The 27,875-nt window shown below is 39.8% G+C and overlaps 2 gene segments (V, D, J or C); one reads left to right on the plus strand and one right to left on the minus strand.

Annotated features, from left to right (window-relative positions):
* The first annotated feature begins 8,980 nt into the window (after nt 1-8,980).
* LOC109199885 (Ig kappa chain V region 3381-like) lies at nt 8,981-9,491 on the plus strand. The segment is given in 2 exon segments: nt 8,981-9,037; nt 9,145-9,491. Coding segments are annotated over 2 exon segments (384 nt in total).
* A 1,049-nt stretch (nt 9,492-10,540) lies between these two features.
* On the minus strand, nt 10,541-23,841 carry LOC109199886 (Ig kappa-b4 chain C region-like). The segment is given in 4 exon segments: nt 10,541-10,965; nt 11,933-12,014; nt 23,589-23,664; nt 23,750-23,841. Coding segments are annotated over 4 exon segments (576 nt in total).
* Between the last annotated feature and the right edge of the window lie 4,034 nt (nt 23,842-27,875).

A 27,875-nucleotide genomic window follows, 5' to 3' on the forward strand; every position in this document is an offset into this window, starting at 1 on the left:
AACGAGGACACACACACACACACACACACAGAAACACAAACCTGTCATGCATATCAGCACAGTCAGAATCATCACACATTTTTACCTGAATAATGTTCAAATGACATTAAATAAAAACATGAGATGTAGTAACATTAACATTACAAAATCATCACAATAATCACATCACATTCTGTATTTAGAGGAAACAAGTAGAGAAAATATATAGTGGTTAAAATAAGTACTGAAAATGTCTTTTTTTATGAGTAAATGTAAGGGCACATGCATGTAGATGGATGTAGCTGCCATATAGTGCCTCAAGTGGCCTGTCTGGGCAAGGTGAGGAAAAAATAAAATAGAAGTCAGAGAGAAGCCGTGTACCCTGGTGTGAATGTGTGGAGCCGAGGAGAAGAGAAGTAGCTGTCTCCCGCGTGTTGTCACGGCCAGCCACATTAAGAAAGCCTCACGGTTCGACTGAGCCCAAAAGGGGTTTCCGTGAGGTCAGTGGAGCAGAAGTCGCAACTGCAGCAAGCTTAGACGAAGTTTCGCTCCGTGTGCGAAGTTTGGCTTGTGTAGCCGCGAGCCGCAACTGGCGGTGCTGCAGACCACCGTCGAGGTAGATAGCGTGGGGAGTTGGAGCGAGAGCTAACTCCAGCTGCGTTTTTCTTTAAGACCCTCCACCGTTTCCTGTTGGATTAGGCTGGGTTTGGCCGTTAAGTGAACGTTCGGAGCGAGGGAGCATAGTTAGCCGTCTCGCTGGGAGCTGACGAGCCGATGGGAGGACTTTAGCCACGACACTTAATGTTGCCCGTTGCTAGCCTGAGGTTGGATGTATTCTACGGACCCGACATCGAGGACAAAGTGGTCACCGAGGAATAGGTTACCCTGCCATCTAGACGACGTCCTGGTTGTTCATCCTCCTGGTTACGCTGTATGTGAAAGTGTCGCCTTTCGTAGCCCAGTGCTTTTCCCACGCACTGTCGCCGAGAGACAAAGGTAGGGTTTCTATTTTCCTTGCTTGCGTGAACCTGAGACTGGACTGCTCACTCCGGCTGCTGTAGCTTTGGTCAGCTTAACGGACTGGGACCCTGCAGTCAGCTCCTGTTCACTACAGTTACACCTCGAAAAAGACTGTATATGGTTGTATGTTCAAAGGACATTTTGTTGGGACTGACTCGTAGGAACTGGGACTATTGCTCTGTGAACATCGTAAATTGTGTTATGTTTGGGATACAGTGTTTATCATTCTAGAGAAGAGAATTTCTTTGTTTAATTACATTATTTTGTTTGTTTTGTGATTTTTGGTTCCCCGTCTGTGGCTAGTGTAAACCCAGGGTTTTACAACAGTGGGGTCACAACTGCCTGTTTCATTCGTTGAACCTGATTTCTTTTTATTTCTTTTGCATTTTTGTTTTTTGCCACCCATGATTTTCAGGGCTCATCATAACTGATGGATGGTAAAGTTCAACGGGCCATCTGAGCAAATTAAAGTTTAACATTGCTTAGAAGAGACCGTTTCATGTTTTTGTCTAACCCAAGTTGCCTTGGAGTAGGGGCACCCTAGCTATCTGGTTGGGGTACAGAAAATTGGAGGGAAGGTAGACTAGGCTGTGTTTATGTCTGATAGTATAGTATACTCCAGGCAGGCATCGTTTCTCAAGATTGCATCCTGGAGCCCCTCTTCTGTGCCTGTAGCAGCCAGACAGCTAAAACCATTCTTACAGAAGTAAGTATCAGGGTCAACTGTACTAGGGGGGGTCACGGACTCAGATCCCACCACCCTTTAGTCGTTCAGGGCAACCTGTGCGCCTCTTCACCGCTACATAGCGGGGCTAGTAGCCCCTTACATATACATATTTCTAAAGGTGATGCTGACATGAAATTCTCACCAGATGTTGGTAACAACCCATCTAATCCACACATGCAAAGAAATCAGTGCTTTATATCCATCAGCTCTGGGGTTGCTGCGAAAGTCCATAAAAAAGGCCAGAAAGGACTACAGGGACAAAGTGGAGTCCAGCTACCACAGCTTTGACACCAGGCGACTGTGGAATGGACTACACTATTAGAGACATAGCCAAGCGTTTTGCAATTTTTTATAATTTTAAAAAGTTTACATTTGTTCAGTATTGAACAGCAGAAATGAGGTTTTCTTTTCGGAAGTAAGTAAAAGGAAAAAAACAGCGGCCGACAGCGCTGTAAACAACGGTAGACTTGTGTGCAAGTGAAAAATGAAGAAAACAGATTTTTAGATGGGAAACTGTTCTTGAAGTATACTGTGAGAGAGAGAGAGAGAGAGCTGTGCATGAAGCGTGATTTTATCGTGGTGGAAGCAAAACAGCAAAAGTCAGAGGGTATTCATGACGATGTTTATGTGAAGCGTAGTTTGGATCTTCTTTTGCTGCTGGTTCAGTCAATATTGTTTGGAGAGAGAAAACCTACAGCTTTAGAATCTAGTGCAAAAAGAGCGTAAACACAAAGCGCGGACACGCCGAAACATCAGAATCAGCCAGCTGTCGGCTTTCAGCCCCGACCGTGTCCGTGCCGTCGGGTGAGAAAGGCGACATCTCACTGATTCTGATCCGTCGGCGGGTCCGCGCTTTGTGTTTACGTCTTTGTGCAGAATCCGTGTACCTGCTCTCATTCACTGTTTTAGCTGTTCTGTGGTTGTTGAAATTTTGTGAGGTTTAACCTGAGATTCTGGCATTTTGGCCAAAATAAATTTATATTAAAAAATCGATTCAGGATTTTAATGAATTGATATGACGTTATCCAAGCTAGAATCGGTTTTAATCGATAATCAAAACCCACCCCTACTGGACATCTTCAAAACCTAGTGCTGATTACAGCCGACCTGGACTAGAGACAAAAAAATAACTGAACATCCCATCACATCAATAGTGAACATGATAAAATAGCCACATTACAAATACTTGCAGTGTTGGGAAGGTTACTTTTAAAATGTATTCCACTAGAGATTAGGGCTGCACGATTAATCGTTAGAAAATCGCGATCTCGATTCATACTTATGTGCGATCTCATTTCCAAATGACAACGATTTAAAAAAAAAAAAAAAAACGACGACGATTGTACCGCATTTTGATCCGGGACATAATCTGCATGAAAACAAGCGCTCACTCTTCCTGCTCAACAAATGACAAGGGCGGAGCCTTATACCACGTGATACAGAAGCTGTGCCGTGTGATGCTAAAATTGGCAGGGAAAAAACAACGGAGAACACGTCAGGGATGACGAGAAAGTGACAGGAGAAAATCTGTCCCGGTCAACCACCCAAACATCAATAACGGGAACCTTATACAGCGCTTCCCTATACACGTCGAACTCCCGCAGGCCGAAAGAAATTACGGAGGCTATCACTTATCACCTGACCAAAGATATGGCTCCCATCAACACTGTGCAAAACGAGGGATTTAGGAAAATGATCAACACCCTAGACAAACGCTACACAGTGCCGTCCCGCAACTATTTTTCTATTGTTGCACTACCTGCTCTATACACACAGTGTCGAGCAACGGTGGAGACAGAATTTCAAGCAGTACAACATTTTGCGGCAACCACAAAATGTGAGACATTTGTTGTTTTTATGTTTATTTATTGTTTTTATGTTCAGTCTCAACTGTTACGAAGTTGATGTGCAGTTAATAAGTGCAATAAATATTTATATTGGAAAAGAAAATCGTGAGAGAATCGTGATCTCAATTCTAAGCAACAAAATCGTGATTCTCATTTTATGCAAAATCGTGCAGCCCTACTACAGATTACATGCCCCAAAATGAATTTTGTAAAGTATTCCGTTACGTTACTCAACGAGAGTAACGTATTCTGAATACTTTGGGTTACTTAATATATTATTATGCCTTTTTCAACTACATGAATGTACTATTGCTGTGTGATTTATTATTAATACTGAAGGTTACTTGCCATACCATTACCAACTAGATTTTTAAATCTTAATTTAAAGGTTGAGGTTTGTTCAGTTTTGTTTAAATGGGTAAAATGCTTTGTAAATAACATTTGTTTGGTGACTTATTTTCAGCCAGTGTCTTTTTTGTTTCTTTTTTTGTAAACAGTAGAAGGTAGTTTCAAAATGCCACTTCTAAATATAATAGTTTTCTTTATAATGCATAAATTATTTCTAGTTGCAAACAATGATGAAATAATTTCCAAAAATTAGAAAAAAATAAATTAGAACTAGGTGTGCTGAAGGTGCTTTCAGCTATTGTGGTTGTCTGATTTCCATCCTTGCTGACCTAAATTCAGTTATATGTGTGCATAGATTTAGAAAGTACAACAATTTAAATTCATGATTTTTCAGCTTCTATTTTCAAATTCAAAGTTCTGTAAAAATATTTTTGAAAAAAGATTGACGAACAGCACCATGCACTGGATTGAGTCAACAAATTTCCATATAGAGCCACTTTGCATCAGCAGCACCATGCTCCAGTGCTCTGGGAGAGTTTATAGTCCTGAGAGTTGAACACTGGATGACTGACAGCTGTCCTTCATCACAACAGAAGCCACAGAAATCCTCCTCATCAAAAACATGACTTTGATCTGCGTCCTCATCTGGACTCTCCTCTGCTGCTGCTTCACAGGTAAAGTCCAGAGAATCAAACTCCTCTCCTCTATCAACATCTGTCCCTCTGAGGATACAGAGACAAAAACATAAAGCAGCTTTATGGTTTTGTGGGCTTCATTTCAGAGTCCAGAGGCCATGTCTTAGTTGCTCAGCCTGGAGCAGTGAGTTCTACTGTAGGAGGATCTGTCACCATCAGCTGTACGACAAGTCCAAACGTGTATTACAGCAGTCCAGATCATCGTTTAGCCTGGTACCAACAGAGAGATGGAGAAATGGCCAAACGTATTATTCATTATGTAAGCAAAAGAGATCCTGGGACTGTGGGTCGTTTTACAGGCAGTGGATCAAACTCTGACTTCACTCTGACCATCAGTGGAGTCCAGGCTGAAGATGCAGCAGTTTATTACTGTCAGGGTGGTTTCAGTGTAAACAGTCAGTGGGTGTTCACACAGTGAAAAACTGTCATACAAAAACCCTGAGACTGAACTGAAACTCAACTGACGCAGTTCAACGAGGACACACACACACACACACACAGAAACACAAACCTGTCATGCATATCAGCACAGTCAGAATCATCACACATTTTTACCTGAATAATGTTCAAATGACATTAAATAAAAACATGAGATGTAGTAACATTAACATTACAAAATCATCACCATAATCACATCACATTCTGTATTTAGAGGAAACAAGTAGAGAAAATATATAGTGGTTAAAATAAGTACTGAAAATGTCTTTTTTTATGAGTATACATATTTCTAAAGGTGATGCTGACATGAAATTCTCACCAGATGTTGGTAACAACCCATCTAATCCACACATGCAAAGAAATCAGTGCTTTATATCCATCAGCTCTGGGGTTGCTGCGAAAGTCCATAAAAAAGGCCAGAAAGGACTACAGGGACAAAGTGGAGTCCAGCTACCACAGCTTTGACACCAGGCGACTGTGGAATGGACTACACTGCATCACTGACTACAAGAAGGTAAACAAAGACAGGGTTCAGCCCACTGCATCTCTCGCAGATGAGCTTAACAACTTCTATGCTCGTTTTGATGCAGACAACAGAGAGCAGATCCTGTATCCTCAGGAGCACAGGGAGGCTGTAACTCTAACTTTTAAAACAGAAGCTGTGAGATGGTCTTTCAAAAAGGTCAATCCTCACAAAGCTCCAGGACCAGACGGCATCCCAGGCCGGCTTCTCAGAGTGTGTGCCGACCAGCTGGCAGGGGTGTTCACCAACATCTTCAACCTCTCTCTGAGGCAGTCAGTGGTCCCCACATCCCTCAAAACATCCACCATCATTCCTGTTCCTAAGAAATCATTGGTCTCCTGTCTGAATGACTACCACCCTGTTGCACTGACATCCCTCATCAAGAAGTGCCTTGAGCCGCTGGTCAAAAGTCAGATCTGCTCCTCCCTCCTTGACACACTGGACCCTCTTCAGTTTGCCTATTGGAGAAACAGAGCCACAGAGGATGCCATCACCCTGACAATGCACACTGCCCTCACTCACCTGGAAAAACGGAATACATATGCAAGAATGCTCTTCATCGACTACAGCTCGGCTTTTAACGCCATCATCCCCTCAAACTTGCCTTGAAGCTCGTCGACCTTGGGCTGGGAACACCAATCTGCAGATGGATTCTGAACTTCCTCACAAACAGGCCCCAGGTGGTGAGAATTGGTAAGACACCTCCTCATCACTCATCCTAAACACAGGTACGCCACAGGGTTGTGTGCTTAGCCCCCTCCTTTATTCCCTGTTCACACACGCGACTGTGTTGCTAAACATAAGTCCAACACCGTTATCAAGTTTGCGGATGACCCAACCATCATAGGCCTCATCACAGACAATGATGAGACGGCCTATAGAGAGCAGGTGATGGCACTGTACGAGTGGTGCCTGGAAAATAACCTGTCTCTCAACATCAGCAAAACTAGAGAAATGATAGTGGACTACCGGAAATGACCAGTCAGGGAACACCAGCCCATCCACATCAAGGTCGAATGGGTCAGCAACTTCAAATTCCTTGGAGTCAACATCACTGAGGATCTCTCCTGGAACCTCCACACAGACACTGCTATCAGGAAAGCTTGCCAGCGACTCTACTTCCTGAGGAGGCTGAGGAAGTTTGGCATGAATGCTAACATCACCTCAAATTTCTACAGGTGTGTGATCAAGAGCTTGCTGATGAGCTGCATTACAGTTTGGTACGGAAGCTGCTCTGCCAGCAGCCGTAAATCACTACAGAGGGTGGTGAAGGCAGCAGAGCACATCACTGGCATGAGTCTTCCTGCCATTCAGGATGTTTATCTTCAACGGTGCCTCCGCAAAGCACACAGCATCATCAAGGACCACAGCCACCCAGCACATCAGCTGTTCTCCTTGTTACCATCTGGAAGACGTTACAGGAGTCTGTCTGCTCGGACTACAAGACTCAAAAACAGTTTTTACCATCAAGCCATACGACACCTCAACCACAAAACTTAAACAAACACACCACACTTCACAGGATGCACTCAGAAGCTGTCCTACAGTTTCACAAGTACATTGTACACTCTGCACTGGTCAATTCACTCTTATTAGTATTTAAAAAAAAATTAAAAAACCTTACTCCGTGCAATACTATACTAACTGCCCCTCAGAATTTTGTACTGTTCAGTTTGTACTGCTGCTCACTCCTGCCACTTTATCTCATGTGCAATATCCCATTTGCTTCATGATGCCTCCTGTTTGGAGAAATTAAGTGCAATTCTTTGACACAGTCTTCAAATCCTGAAAGTTCTCTGGGCCCCTGCTATAAACTCTGACCTTTAGTTCTCTCCATAGATTTTCAATTGGGTTCAGATAAGCTGTTTGGCTTGGTGACTCTGGCAGCTTCATTTTCTGTCTCAAAAACCAGTTGAAAGTTTCCTTGGCTGTGTTTGGGATCATTGATTTGCTGAAACATCCACCCTTGTTTCATCTTCATCATCCTGGTCGATGACAGCAGATTATTATGAGGAATACCTCGGTACATTTTCCATTCATACTTCCTTTAATTAAATAAAGCGTGTATGTGCCATATGCCGAAAAGGCCAACAACATGATTTTATCCCCTCCAAACGTCACTTTTGGTATGTTTCTCAGGTGATATGCAGTGCTTTTTGACCTCCAAACATGGTGTGTATTATTGCATCTAAAGAAGTTTTTGATCTCCATCCCACATAGATGTAAAACCAATCATAGGGTAGATTAAGATAATGATATGTTCTGCTACCAACAGAAAAATGGTGAAACTTCTAAAATGTTCATTTTTAATGCCGACACTCAACGTCAGGGATTCCAGCTCGTTTTACAGGCAGTGGATCAGAAACTGACTTTACTTTGATCATCCACATGACTTTATTGATTCTATATTGAAAAATTCAGTAATTTTGTAATTGAAAAAAAAAATACATCATCAGCATATAGTGAACATTTTATGCTTGGTCTGCCCCACTGTCATTCTATAAATAAATGACTGTGATCATGTAGCTACTGAAAGAGGTTTTATAGATAGTGCTATCAGCATGAACAGCTCTGATAACAGCCTCGATTAAAAGATCCAATCCAATTTTATTTATAAAGCACTTTAAAATACCCAGCACAGGACCAAAGTGCTGTACAGAAAATAAGTTAAAAACAATAGAATAACAGAAAACAGCAAAAATAAATAAATAAAACACATAATACATAAAAATTAAAACAGCCCTATATTAAAAAAGAAAACAAGATGAAACAGCATAGAATCAACTACAAACAACTAAAATAAAATTAAAAATAAAAACAAGAGAGGGGCGGAGGACGACACATGGTCACAGAGACTGACACAGAAAAGTTCGCCCCGCCAAGTAGGGCCTGAACCACGCCAGTGCCGTGCCCCTAATGCCCACCCAGTGCTCCAAATGAGAGAGTAAAATGCCATGATCCACTGTATCAAACGCAGCTGTCAAATCTAAAAGCACCAGAACAACACAGTCTATGAAAAGGTTTAAAACCAGATTGGAAAACCTCTAAAACAAAAGATATTTAAAAGAGATCAAAAAGGAGTCATGAAACAAAAAATTCAAATAAAAGAAGACAAATTGACATAAGATGTATTCTGAAGAAAAAACTTAGATTCTTCCTAAATTTATTATAAAATGTCTTTGTTCAGTATTATGATGAATTGGCTGATTCAGTTATAAACAACACCATGAGCCTGATCCAGGTCTTTGATGGAATCGGTCAGATCATTTCCATAGAGAGGCACTTTGCATCAGCAGCACCATGCTCCAGTGCTCTGGGAGAGTTTATAGTCCTGAGAGTTGAACACTGGATGACTGACAGCTGTCCTTCATCACAACAGAAGCCACAGAAATCCTCCTCATCAAAAACATGACTTTGATCTGCGTCCTCATCTGGACTCTCCTCTGCTGCTGCTTCACAGGTAAAGTCCAGAGAATCAAACTCCTCTCCTCTATCAACATCTGTCCCTCTGAAATGAAGCCCACAAAACCATGAAGCTGCTTTATGTTTTTGTCTCTGTATCCTCAGAGTCCAGAGGACAGATCACAGTGACTCAGCCTGGAGCAGTGAGCTCTGCTGTGGGAGGATCTGTGAGCATCAAGTGTAGGACCAGTCAGGATGTTCGTGTTTGGAACAACTACCATCTTTTAGCCTGGTACCAACAGAGAGATGGAGGAGTTCCTAAACTGCTCATTTACTATGCTAGCACTCGAGATTCAGGGATTCCAGCTCGTTTTACAGGCAGTGGATCAAACTCTGACTTCACTCTGACCATCAGTGGAGTCCAGGCTGAAGATGCAGCAGTTTATTACTGTCAGAGTCAGCACTATATTAACAGTCAGTATTTGTTCACACAGTGAAAAACAGTCGTACAAAAACCTCCCTCAGTCAGACTGAAGAGAAACTGAACTGACTGCTGCAGCTGGAAGATACTGCAGAGACTGATACAGTTCACTGAGGACACACACACACACACACACACACACACACACACATGCACACGCAAAATAAATTGATTCATCACAAATTTGTGTCCTACTGCTATCGCATACATGTTGTGTTCAACTTTCAAATATATATTTAACTAAAGAACAAACGTGGGCCATTAACAGATACCAGGATAAGTCCTGTTCATGACCTTTGATCTTAGAAGTGGAGCAAACCACTGAATCTATATCAAGATAAAATAATCTGAATACCAAAATCAGAAAATGTTCCTGATCACTGAGGGCCGAAATAAAAACAACACACCTGTGAATTTAAGATTTTACTCTAAACATATCATCAAACATGAACATGAGTGAAAAGTCTGTTATTGAACTGAAGGTGTTTTCATATTTTGAGTATTTGTTCATGTCATCATTCATTGAATCTTCTCCTTGTTCGTCAATGAAATTAAAACTTTGTACTTCAGATTCTTTCTAATCACTCCTTGTATTCGTTGACTCTCCTGTCTGTGAGTTCTCCTCAGAACAAACAGCTCATACGAGACACTAAAGACTCTTTCTTCTTTAGACTTGCTTTGTAGTCTGGTGAGACTGTTTCCATGGTAACCAGGTCCCAGCATTGCTTCATGAACCAGTCTGTCTTGTACAGGTGAGCAACACCACCAACAATCTACCAAACTTTAAATAAACATAAAAATAACCTGTACAATTTTAAAACTCCTTTTTCAGCTTTTACCAAAATGCAGATCTCCTTAATGGTTCTTTCAGCCTGTGTTTTATTTCACCAGTGTAAAATAAAGACATCATGTTGGAGTGAAGAGTTGGTCTAAATTCTTCTAAATGAAAAATATATTCACCAAGTTCATGAAGGTTTGTAGATTTGAATAAAATAAAATGTCTGATATCAACCACTTTGTTCACTTTGCAAAACATCTTTATTACCTAAAACATGAATGTTGTCATTATGAGAAAGAAAATAACAGTTTTAGTCTTTATTTGTTCTTCAAAAAGAAAGATGGGGAGACAGTTACAGAGTTGAGAATGAGAGCATTAAACCAGTATCAGGTTGAGTCAGGTCAGGACTGGGAACACTGGACTCTCCTCAGTGGCTCTGAGACCAGAGTCTGGCAGCCCTGGGTGGCCTCACAGGTCACAGAGCCCACCTTCATCCAGCGGTCTGCAGGGAGCCTCAGGGTGCTGCTCCAGCTGTAGAGGCCGTCATTCTGCAGCACCACGGGGCTCCTGCTCTCCTCCCAGCTGATGCTGCCACTGCCATCCACCTTCCAGGACAGACTCCAGTCTGAGGGGAAGCCCTTGTTGGCCAGACATGTGATTGTTGCAGTCCCCTGCTGTAGCTCCTCACTGGAGGGGGGCAACACTGTCAGGATGGGACGGGTATCACCTAGGAGACACCAATCAGCTTAGAGCACAGGGAGCACACAGCTGTCAATCAAACCACAGACAGTCGGACACCTTTACTGTAAGAGCTGATTTTCTCCGTTAAGAAGTTTCTGTCAGGTGCTTTTTCTGCTCCACCAGTCATTAACTCACACATTGTTTCACTTCCCTTTAAGAAAGCTCTCATGCATATCAGCACAGAGAGAATCATCACACAGTTTGACCTGAAATATGTTCAAACTACACTGCAAATGAAAGAAAGCTGTTCATTTATATCTAAAGTGGATTTAAAAGGTAAAATAAATTCAAACTAATTTTCAAATATTTTTTTGACAGACTACACATATCAGAGATCATCTTTTATTTTCTGCTAGTCAAGATTCCATTTTTTCTTAATTTGACCAAAATGAAAACATACAATTTTGAGATCTCATCTGAATTACTCTATACGTCATAAGTGGATAATTAAAACAAGTTTGATACTTTAATTTCTAAAGTGATTTTTCATACATATAAAACTTTGAAAATACTTTTTAAATTTTATTTAATATAAAGACAGTATTTGATCATTAAACCAGAATAAACTTACTTCCAACATTCAGTCTGGTTCCTCCACCAAAAGTCCACCACAGTGATACAAACTCATTGAGGCGCCGTACAAAAACCTCTGACTGTAGAGAGACACGGCTCTCTGACTGTCAGACTGAACTAAACCTACAAGCCCTCAACTTTTAACTATTAAAACTGCAAATTAAAAAACAAATCATCCTATGGATTATTCCAATGTTTTAAAATCAATAAAATATATTTTTCATACACATTCATAAACCACACTGTATTCCACTGTGAACACAGGAAATCTTCATAATTACATTAAAAGAAAAATAATTTCCTGCCACACCCAGCAGACAAGTAGAATAAAATTAAAAGAAAAAAGCTGCTTAAATAAAACAGGTTTAAATGTGACTTACTTCCAACATTCAGTCTGGTTCCTCCACCGAACGTGTACCACAGTGATACAAACTCACTGAGCCGTCGTACAAAAACCTCTGACTGTAGAGAGACACGGCTCTCTGACTCTGAAACAAACAAACTCAACAAAATAATTCAATGTTTGCACAGCAGCCATGACTCAGCTGATATGACTTCTTCAAATAACATTATACAAAGTGAGATGCATTACAGTTAGATCCATAAGTTTTTGGATGATGACATATTTTTGCAATTTTACTCTGTACATCAACACACTTGATTCTGACTCAAACAATTAGGATGTGATTGAAGTGCAGACCTTCAAGCCCACAAAACTCCTTATCCTTTAAGGGCATGAGGAGTTTTGGAGTTTAGTTTTGTATCAGCTGTTTAGGAATCACAGCCATATTTAAATATGGTCCTCCATTTTCAGAGGCACACAATTAATTGGACATATAAAAGATAATTGCAAATACAATACATGGAAATAAATCCTTTGATTGCCTAAAGTCTAGAACCCATGGAGATCAGCAAATGCTGTTTCCTCTGTTGAGGTGAAATAAGGTGACTTGACCATTTAAAAATATCCTATTTCCTTGCCTAAGAATGTCTTAGGTGTTTTTTACAGTTTTCTTTGGGTCATTATCCATTTGCACTGTGAAGGGTTGTGCAGTGAGTGTTGCAGCACTTGGTTGAATGTGAGCACAGAGTATTGCTGTGTACACTTTACATTTCACCCTGTTACCTCTATCAGCAGTAACATTATCAATAAACACTAGTGGCCCAGCTACACTGGCAGCCAAAAACATCAGTGCCATAACATTGGCTCCAACATCTTTGACAGATGATGTGATTTGCTTCAGATCAGTTTTTCTCCTTTGTAATTTTCTCTTCCAGTCATGCTTAAAAAACTTCATCTTGGAACTGTTCCTGATCTTTTAAATGTATTACTGGCAAAGTCTAATCCAGACTTCCAGTTCTTGAGTGTAACAACAACCAGTAACTGTTTCCTTTCACGAAGGTTTCCTTTGATAGTAGACTTTGACTATGATACAGCTACCTCCTACACAGTGTTTAAGACTTATACATTTGTATTGTAAATGACTCAAAATGAAGGGTTTTTTTTAAGTGAATTCTTAACTGTGAATTTTATCCATTTTAATTTCTTTTGTGGTTTTAGGGTCTCTTTAGTGTTGCTGAGCGTCCCAGCACATCCATTCATTTTAAGAATGAATCAGATTGTCGATTTGGACAGTCCTGATTTTTTTTTTTTTTGATCTCTCTTTTATGATTGTTTTGGTTTTTCAGTCAATTCATAATCTCTTTGGACCTCATGCTGATAAATACAAGTATATATATTTATCAGAATATGAGTTCATCTCTTAAACTCATATACTGATAAATACTCTCTTTTTAATTTATCTGAAAATAATGAGTAAACAAGTCCTGCCTGTCCATGACATGGCTTTTGGTCAGCTGTTACTTTTGAGCATCTAGTAAAAAAGGAAAAATGTAAATTATATGTATATAAATACGTATATGTATATAAATACAATAAAAACAATCAGATCTGTGAGATCTGTGAGCATCAAGTGTAGGACCAGTCAGGATGTTTATAACAACAACCATCTTTTAGCCTGGTACCAACAGAAAGATGGAAAACCTCCCAAACGTCTCATTTACTTTGCTAGCACTCGAGATTCAGGGATTCCAGCTCGTTTTAAAGGCAGTGGATCAAACTCTGACTTCACTCTGACCATCAGTGGAGTCCAGGCTGAAGATGTAGCAGTTTATTACTGTCAGAGTCTCCATAACATCAACAGTCAGGATGTGTTCACACAGTGAAAAACAGTCGTACAAAAACCTCCCTCAGTCAGACTGAACAGAAACTGAACTGACTGCTGCAGCTGGAAGATACTGCAGAGACTGATACAGTTCACTGAGGACACACACACACACACACACACACACACACACACACACACACACACACACAGAGACACATTATATTAAAGATTGAAAAGAAAACATTACATCACTCAGAAAATTAAAATGATTATTAAATCAAAATCAGCATTGTCAGTGACTCAGTACAATGAGACAGTAGCAATCTCAGCTTCCAACTAAAATATTGTGTTCAAACCAGTAAATTAATTAATTTTCCCTTTTTCTCGTGATTGTTTTCACTTTTCTAGTCTTGTTTCAGTGATACTATAATTGTGTTTTGACTTAAAAAAAAACCTAGTGTTGATTACGGCCGACCTGGACTAGAGACAGAATCAGAATCATCAGAATCAATCAACTGAACATCCCATTACGTCACTTGTGAACATGATAACATGTCCACTTAATCATAAACTTAATTCAATAATGGAGTTGTACAGCTGGACTAAGTAAGTTTTCTCTCAGGATGTTAGGCTGCCCGTAAACATGTTCTCTTGTCATTTTCTTATGAATCTGTGTTTTGTTGAATGTTCTTACAGTTTTTTCTGAATGCTTAAACCCTAACTGTGATTCTTATAGCACAATTTCTAAAACTATTAATACTTATAGCAAAACCACTCACTGAGTTTGCAAAACTAAAAGCACAAACACTGCTTTGCACTCAGTTTGCCATTTTGTAACACACACTTTGCAAACCTGTAGCTACAATCCACTGCACAGCACTCTTTTTGCAGAACTGTAAACACAACTCACTGCTTTACACTCAATTTCCAAATGATCGACGCACTCCTAGCAAAACTATACACATTTATGGCCATTATTTACAACATTTTGCCAACTGTCTGGCACACTGTCACATGTGAAAACTTTTTTAGATAATTAGTTCACTTTGCAATCAGCCCAAGCACTATAATACAGGTAAGCTCTGTGTGTGGAGTACAGTGGAGGGAGCAGGAAGAGTGAGAAGTAGAGGACGCCGAGGAAGAGGACGTGGAGGTGAAGAAGTAGGATGAAGAGGACGACAAGGACAAGGAGGAGCAAGAGGAGGATGAGGAGGGGGTGGGGGGAAGAGTGGAGGATGAGGAGGGGGGAGAGGAAGGGTAAGAAGAGTAAGAAATAGAATTGCTGATGACATCAGAGCTACAATAGTGGACCATGTAATCAACCATGGAGTGACCCTGAGGGAAGCTGGTGTTAAGGTTCAAAAGTATTGAGAGAGGGAATCTAAAAATAACCACAGATCCAGCCTGGTGTAGTTAGACGGCATTTTAATAAACACATGTGTGAGCCCGACCGCTGTGCAGATTTCAGCGTCGAACTGAACTTACAACACTTAGACAAGGTTTTATATGGATACAACAACAAAGCCCCCCCCCTTTTGCAAAACATACAAAGTACAGCTTACGTCAATCCAAACCACAAATTGTTCCGTGAACTTTAACATAGTTTGAAGAACATTACGTCTCATCTCCATCCCGGTGTCACCCCAGGTACGCATCCTTATCTCTTCAAAACATCAGGCGCACTTCCCGTAAGCATCTGACAATATGCGGCAGAACTTGCACTTGCAGCCAAAAATACATCTTGACTTTTTACCTACTCTAGTCAATCTACTATGGTGTGTACGTGTGTGCGTGAGTGTGTGTGTGCCTGCTGTGTAGGCTATGTCTGTGTCATGACCTCAGCTCACCTCACACCTCTCGTCTTAGCCAGACAGAAGGCCTGTGCTCGTGCACAGCTGAACTCTGTGTAATTTCTAGGCTAAATGTCACACTCAAACCATGAAGGAAACTTACTCAAACTAAACATAAATGAACTTACGACTTACTCAAAAGGATATAAGTGATAACTGATACAAACTTAAATCTTAGCTCTAACGGATATAAGTAATAACTAATCAGGTGTGTTGCAATTCCTTTCAGAGCTCCTGTTCTTCTCACCTTGTATTGGCTGATCATAGCGCCTGCCAAGAGTTTCTGACCTTCACTTGACCAGGAGCCACAACTCTTTAATAAGCTCAAATGCAATCATGTATAAAAGATTAAAATCATTTTCATAACACAGGTTTTCCTTCTCAGATCTGCCAATACGTCTCTTTAACTTGCAGTTAAACTCTGGTTTCAGTTTCACTTCTGCAAAAGCATGCAACTTCAAACACATGTAACTTCCTGTCCCTGCAGTCTACACAGAAACATTTAAGATTATCGAAGCATTAGAAAAGCATTCAAAATTATAGATTCAACTCAACAATTTAAAATGGTTCTTCTTGGACTTGTAATAAAGACTAATATACTACCCATATATTTGAACATCTGAATGCATCTGAATGCAACATCACTATTAACATGAAATGGTAATGATGATTATAAAAATAGCAGCAAATAATAGCAGGAAAATATTTCTATTCTCAATACTCCCTCTCTTGGTGACCCTTAAAAAGGGTCACCACACACTTATAACATTACTCTGACCCTCTCTAGAAATGCCAGCTCCCCCTAAGAACACTCCATGGGTAAAGTTAGGTTCTTGCTTGGTCCCTCTCTCGTGGAAATCTCGTCCCCTGTAAAGGATAGAAAACACCTCCTCCCTACTATGCTCTAACTTATTCTGTTTCCTCAATTGTTCTCTTCATTCCAAAGCATAAACCTAATTATGTTTTGACTTTTATTTTTATATCTTAATCAACCATACTCAGCATTTGTAAAACTCTTTAAAGCACTGCCTTTAACAGCATCAAAGGAAGCACGTCTCTTGCAGGCTTCCTGTTGGTTCCTTATCTGATTATCAGCATCCTATGCACAAAACTGTAGCTGCTGCAAGTTCCTCTCACAAGAAAATGTATCAAGAAAATCATTATACCTGCTTATTCTACTAAAGGAAATAAATCTGTTTAATATCTGTTTCTAAAACCTACATTATAACAGCTTTATAACATTATGTCACTGTGACAACTTATCCTAAAAATCAAAAAGAAATCACACATTTTCTACTCATACAGTCTTCACTATTTTTCCCCAAAGCATATCCTTTATTCCCACAGTTTCCCTTTAAGTTTGGTATACCACTTCTTATTAACACCGTATTTTGTCTTCTAAACAGAATTCAGTTCATTTTACGCCTCTCTTTTAACAAATCCTCAGTTGTACTATATCTAGTAAAAATCATACTAAAACCCATTTCAAATTAAACAAATTAAATCTTAAATCCCTCTCTTTTTTGACACATCTCATGTGGCAAAAAACTCAAAATGCTCCACCCAAGCTTAACCAATTAAAAGGAAAAAAGGTTAGTCATATCATATCCCAGAACAGCTCAGCAATTCTCCTCTCCGGTATTTTGCTCCAGCCCTGAAAACCTGTGTTTAAGGAACAAAATCAATTTAATTATTATGTCAAATCTTCTCAAAATCGTTGCTCCATCGAACTCTGGATCCTTGGAATTTCCTGAAAACAAAACCTGTAGTTTACATTTCATACTCAACTCTCCCTTTTTGATCCCGTCTATGTCATAACAAAAATAAACTTAAACAGAACAGTTATTAATCATGAGTTACCTCAGTTAATGGTAACTTGAATTTCATCAAACAATGTTTCCCTTTTGGCATTTAGCATTTACCCAACAATATAATGTGATCCCATAACTTAACCCCACTAAAAAGAAATCTTCTCAAAGCAAACATCAATATCCCAAAATCAGCATCCCCTTATTTAAGTCTCCCACTTGTCCTTTCATTCATTTCCCCCCTTGGTCCAATCACTCGCATTCATTCACATGCATTCACACACGATCTTTTTGCTGATACTGCAGCCTTCTGCACACGTCATCAGATGCTCCACATCAGCAAAATGAGCTCAATCATTTGTGTTATTTCGTTTTCCTTTTTAGGAAAATAGTTCTCTGTACTTTTGACTGGATTGAATCGCTGCAATCCTAAAATTAAACAGAGACTCACCGCCAATCAGGTCTCCTTCTCAGCCAATTTATAATCGATAAAGCCCACCTGATTTTCGTACTTGATAATTTTGTCAGCGCCGTCAGTTCACTCTCTTCCAGGCCTGCTTAGAACAAAAATGAAAAAAGAAAAAAGAGAGCTGATTATTAGCTCATCAAAGTACAAAATAAAATCACCTGACAGGTTTTTTCCCGAGTGCACTACTACAAAAATTTTTGGGGCCCCTCTCAGACATATCCATGTCTTAATCAAACACCCTCTCTGGAAATAAAACAACAGCCTCAAAAATCTGAAACAATCTTAAATTTCACCCTTTCAACACACCGAAAACCTCGTCAAAAGATCAAAGACCGTTTGCACAATGTCTCGTCACATGTTTTCATTCAGCATAAGACACAAACCGATTTTCAACAACGTATCATCCTTAAATTATAAGTTTCCTGTCCAAATCTGCTCCTCTGAGCAGACCTGACCACCGTAATCAAATATCCTGTTTTGTTTTTTTGTTTTTTTTCCATAACTCACTCCCTTGTCATACAGCTTCTTTTGAGTTATTCCACAACTCTATTTTATCCAAGTGTGTTTTAAGTGTATTTTCTTCAACATTCACACCATTTTAACACTCATGAAATTAGCAAGCTGATTTAATTACCTATGTTTGTGTTCTTAGCCAGGTTTTAATCACTATCTCTATGCATTAAACTTCATGAGCTTGTCTTTGTAAAGTCAGTGCATTTTCTGTTTGTATGTGTGATTTTTATAAATGTTTCTTTATGATCTTTGTGATCTTGTAAATGTTTCTTTTGCAGTGTTTCAAACTCCTTTTGACAGGGTGTGTTTTCTCTCTTTGACTCATCACTGGTCATTGTTAATGACATTTCCCCTTCGTCTGTGCCCAGTGGCCTTACCTGTTAAATCCCGTCTCCTCCAGTGACTCCAAGGTCACTCCGGGACTTAGGTTCAAGCAATCGTGACTGCGCCTTGCCTTAGGTTGTCCCAGGGTTTCGAGGTGGGATCTTACCCGTCATGGGCTGTCCAGCCTTCCATGCCCGCCTACTACAGGGGCCAACTGGGCAAGGGTGTTATCAGGTCTAGGGGACACACTGGTTCTAGAAATTAAAGGAGTGTAAACTGCTTTCTTTATTAAACTTTCCGACAATAATCTCACATGTAACAGTTTGTGTACGTGCGTTTTCAATTCATTCATGTAATTGTTAGTTCATGTATTTATTTCTCTCGGTCTGTCTCTTTTCTAAACCCTGTAATTAATATAATTTTATTACTTTATTACTTTTTCTTAAAACATGCATTCGCTTCATCTTCTTAGAATTCAACTCTGTCTATTTCTCTGGGTGCTCCCCTGACATCATCAGTCACACACACACCTTCCTGTTTCTGCAGGCAACAGGCAGACTCTGTCTCCCTTTAAATTTCACAGTCTACAAACAATCAGTAATTCTACTAAATCTTGATCCAAAAACAATACACTTTCATTTCATCCACACACATTTAACTAGAGCTCTTTCAAACATCAGGACAATTAACACTCCTTCACACACAGGACCATTCTTTAGGTCAGTTTTATAACATCAGTCACCCAATAATCTCTTAACTGGGTTTACCAAGTGTATATACTTATGTGTTTTCAATCGGAAAAAATAAACTCAACCTGTCATACCATCACTCATGCATTTCTTAAATTAAAAGCACTTTCAAACTTTAAAACATCCTACTTCACATCCCAAAAGAAATATATTTCATACACCTTTAAATGTTCTAACCTCTTTCAGACGCCATGACTCGTCTCACACACACTGCCTTTTCTCTCTCTCAGAGAACTCACGCAGAGTCACTCAAATCAAATACTGACAGCATTCACACAGTTAAAATCACACAAAATACGCTTTCATACGAGTATTTTGGACATGCCTTCCATGATCAGAAAGAGCAAGTCAAAAGAAAAAAGAAAAAGAAAACTGAAACCTCTCATCGTCTCACACCCCGCTTCTCCCCACACACACATAACTGAAAAATAAAACACACCAACATTTATGGCTCACGAAATATACATCTATCCAAATTCAGTCATTACCATACATCCACACTAATGTATTATTAATTACTGTATTTATACTCTCGTAATAAGCAACACCAACCTCTTATATACAGGCATTCAGCGATATTTTTCAAACAATAGTTAAAGTTCAATACTCTCGAAACTGAAACCACCCTCTCTGCGCGTCCCCGCTGCTCATTTGCATTTACACACACCATCAGTGCACATCCGGCTGTGCACTGACACACAGAGACTGATCTTACTCATAGATCTCATATTTTATATTACAGACGTCTTATTATTTACAACTGCACAGATTCTAGGCCTCTTAAATCCTACGAAGTTTAGACAAATTTATCCATAACGGTCCGACCGATAAAGTCCCTGACTTTTTTGCGACCAATTTTAGCCAGTATTCCGTCCCTGACGGTGGCCCGATTGCTAATACCCTAACCAAATTTATCGTAGCCAAAAAAGCGCAAATAGGAGACTCTAACTCCTAGCAATTTCTGAGGTTCCCAAGTTCTCACCCGCTGTCGACGGTACTATCCCTACTGTCCAGTAGGTCTAAGGTCAGCGTCCTGCCTTAGCGCAAGCGTTACCAAGGAGAAAAATGCGCTTCTTAAGGGTCCCAGACTCCTCGTCCTCAAGTAATTTTAGAATAATTTGAAACAACAATCTACACCCAAAACAGGATTAAGATTAAGGACAACCCTCAACAGTTTTGGAGATTCCCAAGTCCTCCTCGAATGTTGCCCGAAACTATCCCTAGTCGCCGCTAGGTGAAGGATAGATTTCTCTATCCAGCAGGGAGCGTCACCTCCGAGAAAGTTCTTAAGGGTTGCATAACCAATGGGACTTGAACCCACACAATGACCAAATTCCCTATCATTCTAAGAGTTCACTTAGCAGTCCAACTGCTTTAATTCTCTTTTCATTCCTTTATTCTTTACTTATTTTCTCTTATTCTCTTTACTCTTTACTTATTTTCAACGTTTCATCATCTTTACTTCAACTTATACTTTAGTTCTCATAAGATTTTCACCAAAATCAAAACAGACATCTATCAGTAATTTCAGTGACCAGGCTTTTAATTTGACATGCCCAATGTGACACCTTTTGGAAATATATTTCAACAGGCAGTGTCTTACCTTTAAATGCCCCGGGGAATGCCTGCTCACTTTCACCACTGATTACCGTCTGCCCGTCCAATTACCACAGACCACGGATCTCTCCATCTACACCAAAACTCCCTCTCTCTCATCCCGGACGAGCCCCCAAATGTTAAGGTTCAAAAGTATTGAGAGAGGGAATCTAAAAATAACCACAGATCCAGCCTGGTGTAGTTAGACGGCATTTTAATAAACACATGTGTGAGCCCGACCGCTGTGCAGATTTCAGCGTCGAACTGAACTTACAACACTTAGACAAGGTTTTATATGGATACAACAACAAAGCCCCCCCCCTTTTGCAAAACATACAAAGTACAGCTTACGTCAATCCAAACCACAAATTGTTCCGTGAACTTTAACATAGTTTGAAGAACATTACGTCTCATCTCCATCCCGGTGTCACCCCAGGTACGCATCCTTATCTCTTCAAAACATCAGGCGCACTTCCCGTAAGCATCTGACAATATGCGGCAGAACTTGCACTTGCAGCCAAAAATACATCTTGACTTTTTACCTACTCTAGTCAATCTACTATGGTGTGTACGTGTGTGCGTGAGTGTGTGTGTGCCTGCTGTGTAGGCTATGTCTGTGTCATGACCTCAGCTCACCTCACACCTCTCGTCTTAGCCAGACAGAAGGCCTGTGCTCGTGCACAGCTGAACTCTGTGTAATTTCTAGGCTAAATGTCACACTCAAACCATGAAGGAAACTTACTCAAACTAAACATAAATGAACTTACGACTTACTCAAAAGGATATAAGTGATAACTGATACAAACTTAAATCTTAGCTCTAACGGATATAAGTAATAACTAATCAGGTGTGTTGCAATTCCTTTCAGAGCTCCTGTTCTTCTCACCTTGTATTGGCTGATCATAGCGCCTGCCAAGAGTTTCTGACCTTCACTTGACCAGGAGCCACAACTCTTTAATAAGCTCAAATGCAATCATGTATAAAAGATTAAAATCATTTTCATAACACAGGTTTTCCTTCTCAGATCTGCCAATACGTCTCTTTAACTTGCAGTTAAACTCTGGTTTCAGTTTCACTTCTGCAAAAGCATGCAACTTCAAACACATGTAACTTCCTGTCCCTGCAGTCTACACAGAAACATTTAAGATTATCGAAGCATTAGAAAAGCATTCAAAATTATAGATTCAACTCAACAATTTAAAATGGTTCTTCTTGGACTTGTAATAAAGACTAATATACTACCCATATATTTGAACATCTGAATGCATCTGAATGCAACATCACTATTAACATGAAATGGTAATGATGATTATAAAAATAGCAGCAAATAATAGCAGGAAAATATTTCTATTCTCAATACTGGCCAACGGGTTCAGCCTAACTCGAGCCGCTACACTGTAGCAAGCATCATAAGGACATTTTGAAATGAGAGTCGGTGTGTACAGTCACTTTGCACTAAGATCTGTAGCACTGCCATATTCTAATGAGAAACACAACAATACCATAGATGTAAAATTCCAGAAGATATTTTCCCCAGTGCCTTCGACTAGAGGACATTGCATGTGATGTAGACGAAATTTTGTGGCCGGACCCACAGAGACGACACGATGTAGACTGATTTCTTTTTTTTCCTCAGTGAAATTACTATTTCGTTTTGACTTGGAAATAAACACTTGTGTTTGTTTTGATGTGTGTGAATAAACACCAGTACTTGAAGTTTGGATCTGTCTATGTTTACGGATCTATGACAAAAGTATGACCTCAATCTGACATAGCCTACCTTGTGCACAGAGAAAGCAAAAGCCAGATGTGTTTTTCATTCATACCATCAGTGTGTAGTTGGTGCATTGTGTGCTTATTACAGTTTTTTCTGATTGCTTAAGCACATTTTTTGTAACTATTGGCTATTTTTGCAAAACTCTACACACAAATAAGAAAACCTGTCACCCAATTCTCAAAACATTGTAGTTCTCTTGCAAAAGCGAACACAGCTAGATTAACTCTTCACACCTTCGTAAAAATGGTGTTTTCGTATCAAACAGTACACACAAGCCATCATCTACTAAGCACACAATGCGCCAACTGCACACTGATGGTATGAATACAAAACACATCTGGCTTTTGCTTTCTCTGTGTACAGATGTCAATTTGAGGTCACACTTTTGTCATAGTGTCATGTAAACATACAAGGATCCAAACTTCAAGTATTGGTGTTTATTCACACTCATCAAAACCAAGACAAAGTCAGAACACAAAATAGGAATTTCACAAAAAAAAAGGAGAAAAAAAAGACAATCAGCCTACATCATGTCGTCTTTCTGGGTCCGGCCACAAAATTTCGTCCACATCGCATGCAATATCCTCCAGTCCAAGGCACCGGGGAAAATATCTCCTTGAATGCCGTATCCAGGCCTGACATGATGCCTGGTCAATATCTCCACATGCAAGTACACGACTTAGTGTAGAAATGCTTGCACTGTGTATATTTTGAAAGATGGTGTCATTATCAATTATGCGCTGCTGTATTTCGCGCAGTCTTATTGCATTATTGGCAATCACCATGTTCACTATATGGGTCTCTTGCTCTGGAGTGAACATTCTGCCTCTGCCTCCAACATCTGGACGTCTGGCAATTCTGTAAAGTAACAATTTCAGCATTTTTGCATGCATGGTACTGTTGTGTTTCTCATTAGAGTATGGCAGTGCTACAAAGTACTTACCGATTCTCATTTCGAAATGTCCTAATGATGCCTGCCACAGTGTAGCGGCTCAGTTTAGGCTGAACCCGTTGGCCAGCTTCCCTCAGCGTCATCCCATGGTTGATTACATGGTCCACTATTGTAGCTCTGATGTCATCAGTTATTCTGTTTCTTACTCTTCTTACCCTTCCTCTTTCCCCTCCTCGTCCTCTTCTTGCTCCTCCACGTCCTCTTCCTCCAACTTCTTCACCTCCACGTCCTCTTCCTCCAACTTCTTCACCTCCACGTCCTCTCCCTCGGCCTCCTCTGATTCTCACTCTTCTCACTCTTGCTGCTCCTTCCATTGTACTCCACATAGACAGCTTACCTGTGGCCTGTTTATAGTGCTTAGGCTGATTGCAAAGTGGACTAATTTTCTAAAACAGTTTTCACATGTGAAAGTGTGCCAGACAGTTGGCAAAATAGTGTTAATGATAGCCATACATGTGTATAATTTTGCTAGGAGTGTGTTGGAAATTTGGTAATTGAGTGTAAGCAGTGAATTGTGCCTACAGTTTTGCAAAGTGTGTGTTACAAAATGGCAAACTGAGTGCAAAGCAGTGTTTGTGCTTTTAGTTTTGCAAACTCAGTGAGTGGTTTTGCTATAACTATTAATAGTTTTAGAAATTGTGCTATTTTGTGACTGATAAACACACACACACATAAACACACACACATGTACACACACACACACACACACTTTTAGAGAGTTTAAATTTTTCTGCTTTAAACATAAATTATCATAAAAACATTCATTCCTCTCTTTACTGTCTGCAGTATCACATTCAGGGATTGAAGTAACATCTCATAAAACAGTTTAGCTGGAATGAACACAGGGAGGATTTCATTCTTCGTTGTGAATAATATGCTGAAATATTTAGAGTAAACTCTGCAAACACCATGTGTTGAGAAAAATAATGTAGTGATTTAAAATTTAGGACTGTTTACTGTATTTGAATAGCTTTGATTGATAAAAAAAGAAAAAAAAAGAAAACATTCACCCAATTACTTTTACAGCTGACCCGGTTATTTTGGTGCATGAAATATTTGGAATTGTAAATGATGATGACTTCTCATGTTTTTACTTTCATCATGAATAATCATCCCGATGAAGACTCTTAAAACTCCATCTGTTATTCCAGGACAAACTGTTTCTATCAGATGTTAAATCAGATGATCCATTAGCAAAAATATTCCCTGATATCTTCAGAAACCTGGAGAAGCTTCTAAACTGCTAATTCATAAAGCTAATCTCCATCACTCTGGTGTTTCTGATCATTTTACTGGTAGCTGGTCTGGGACTGACGTCACTCTGATCATCAGTTCAGAGTTCAGAATTAAGATGCAGTGGTTTGTTACTGTTAGCAGTGTTTAAGTTTGCTGTTCATACAAAACCCTCACACAGCTGGAGAGGAACTGATCTGAGAGCTGCAGTAAAATTGAAGCGCAACAAGACATAAGCAATAGTTTTATTTGAAATGTTGTGGAATTTTGTAAATAAATTCTGCAACACAGAAAGAGCTGTAGTCAAGCTATTTATTACTGCGAGCAGGAGAGCCAACACACACATCGAACATCACAGTTCACAGTCATGCCAGCTCTGCCCTTGGACGTCTCGGCTCCACCTGGTTCTCTGAAGACTTCTGATCAGCACCCAGTCTCAGTCTGGAGATTCCACCCTTGGGATGATTTCTTCCAGCAATACTGTATCTGTATCTGTACCTGTATCTCCTTACTAGAAGGAAAAACTTCTAACCATTTTGGAAGCATATCAACCATCATCAATCAGCATGTTACTTTCTGTTCAGTGAACTTTACTTGTGGGTTATCAAAAGCTGATCTGTACCACCTGTATGGGTTTAATACCTGTACATGAATTGTTAGTCACACAAATCATAGAAAAATCATTGAAAATTGTAGAAAAATCACCAAATAGTTTTAGAGTAAACCTGGAAGCCCTCCTTTTGACACATGGTCTTTCCCATGTGGCAATTTACCATAATTAGGAGAATGAGGAAAAGAAAAAGCATAGGTACATTATTTCATAGACAATATCCGGGTTTCTCCTCTGGCGTAGCTTCGCTGTGGGCCTGTAAACCTGTCTTAGGAAATGAATTAGCATGGTTTTCATTTTAAGTCTGCTTAACTCTGATTTCGCCAGCGCATCTTCTTTATAAAAACTGAATCTTTGAGTTAATATAAACTTCATATTCACAACAACTGTAGGTCAGAGGAGAATAAGGCATCCAGCACTGCGGCCACAATTTTGTCATGTGCAATGGATTTTCCTGAATCAGGAGAAACACTATTGCTTCCATAATATGCCCAATTCATGGATCATCCCGCGTGTTTATTCAGAATTACTGTAAATAATGACTGATCTTAAGCAATGTCACTTAGTTGTTTCAGTGTTATGAGCTCAGCAACTTGAGAGAAATACTGATATGATAATGAGCCCAAGGCTAAGATGTTCTGTGATCACTGCAAATCCTGCTTTATTTCCACTGGTGTCTGTCTGTGTGATGCCAAATCTTCCACAAACACTTTCTGAAAAAAAAAAAAAAAAACATTAGCCAGTTATGCGTCCCGTAGCTCAGATCTGGACAAACCGATTCTAGAAATGGCTCCAACAAAATCACATGGTTAACCATCCGCGGCTGTCAAATAAGTTATGCTGGGTTTAACACAGTACATTCTTCAACTGTGACATTTGGTATTTTTCAACAACACATTGTGGCATCATAAGCAACAAAAGCTAGTAAATACACACTTTTCCCTACAAGAATCAGTGACACAGAAAGTGTCAGTTAAAGGGTTAAGTCTCCATGGCCCACAAGCTCATTCTCCGCTCCTGCAAAACAAAACAAAAGAACACACATAATCCAGCCTTTTCTGTTTGGGTGAATTGATTAGCAGCATTTACGAAGTCATACTGACACATCTTTCATCTAAGCATAAAGTTGGTGCAGTCTTTAATCTCAGTTTCAAGTCAGTCAAAGCTTTATTTACATCAACAGTCTGTCACAGTCCAGTCAGTCCCCTCACATCTGTCATTGCTGATAGTGGAGCCTCTCGTGCACATATTTGAGTATCCACTGACAGCAATATGACATCATATCGAAAAAGAAAATAATTCTGCATGATTTTGGAATGGATTGAATCACTACAAACCCTTTAGACTCACCTGATGTGTTCAGTGTCCCAGATAGCTGAATTTCTCCAAAGCTCATTGTAATCTGGAGACTCACACTTTGAGTTTGTTTCCAGTAAGAATATTTCATAGCACTTTAGTATCAGTCTTGCAGGCCTGCTGGAAAGAGTGCTCATTATTAAATCATCAACACACAAAATATCACCCCCGGAGAGATGACACATGACAGGTTTTATTTATGTCCACTGTTACAAAAAAACCCGTTAGGCCTAGTTTTAGGACACGTCCAAGCATAAAGCTGCCATTCTCTTAGAAAGAGGAAACAGACCCAAACTCAAGTGAGAGGATCAGGCTAATACAAAAACAAAAAATCCCAAAACCATCAGCCAGATAAATCACAGAAAAAAATTGTTTTTCTGGTGGAACAATATCGTTCGAGGATTAAAACTTCAGGTGCCATGACATGCACTGTTGCATTCATTGTTTCTGGCTTTAATTCGTTACTGATGCTTACTTGGTCTGAACTCAGAGTCACTACCCCCATTCATTTCCCCCACATCATATTCACTGGTTGCCCACAAGTGCTCTGAAATATCACGCAGTTCTGGAGAGTCTGGGGTCAACTGGCATAGTTCCAACTGCTAAATACACAGAGAAATTTTCTGTTAGCAGCTGCACAGTTCACACAACACTAATGTTTACTGCCAGATGCTGACTAAACACCTCATTGCAATGTTTCATCCCTGGAATGTGACTTTCTTCCCCAGGTCTGTACTGTTGCACTAATCATAGACCCAATCATTTTATTTAGCATTTAAAATAAAATCGTGTGATATGCTGTCATGTATTTTATAAGGCGACTTTGACCCATGTAGTCAGGTGTTTGTGTGTCTAGGTCCAAGCTTCACCCATACATCAGAAACAGGAAACTCAGTCTGTCAATACAGGACTGGGGAA

The sequence above is a fragment of the Oreochromis niloticus genome, unplaced genomic scaffold, assembly GCF_001858045.2.
Source record: "Oreochromis niloticus isolate F11D_XX unplaced genomic scaffold, O_niloticus_UMD_NMBU tig00000852_pilon, whole genome shotgun sequence".
NCBI classification, from domain to species: Eukaryota; Metazoa; Chordata; class Actinopteri; order Cichliformes; family Cichlidae; genus Oreochromis; species Oreochromis niloticus.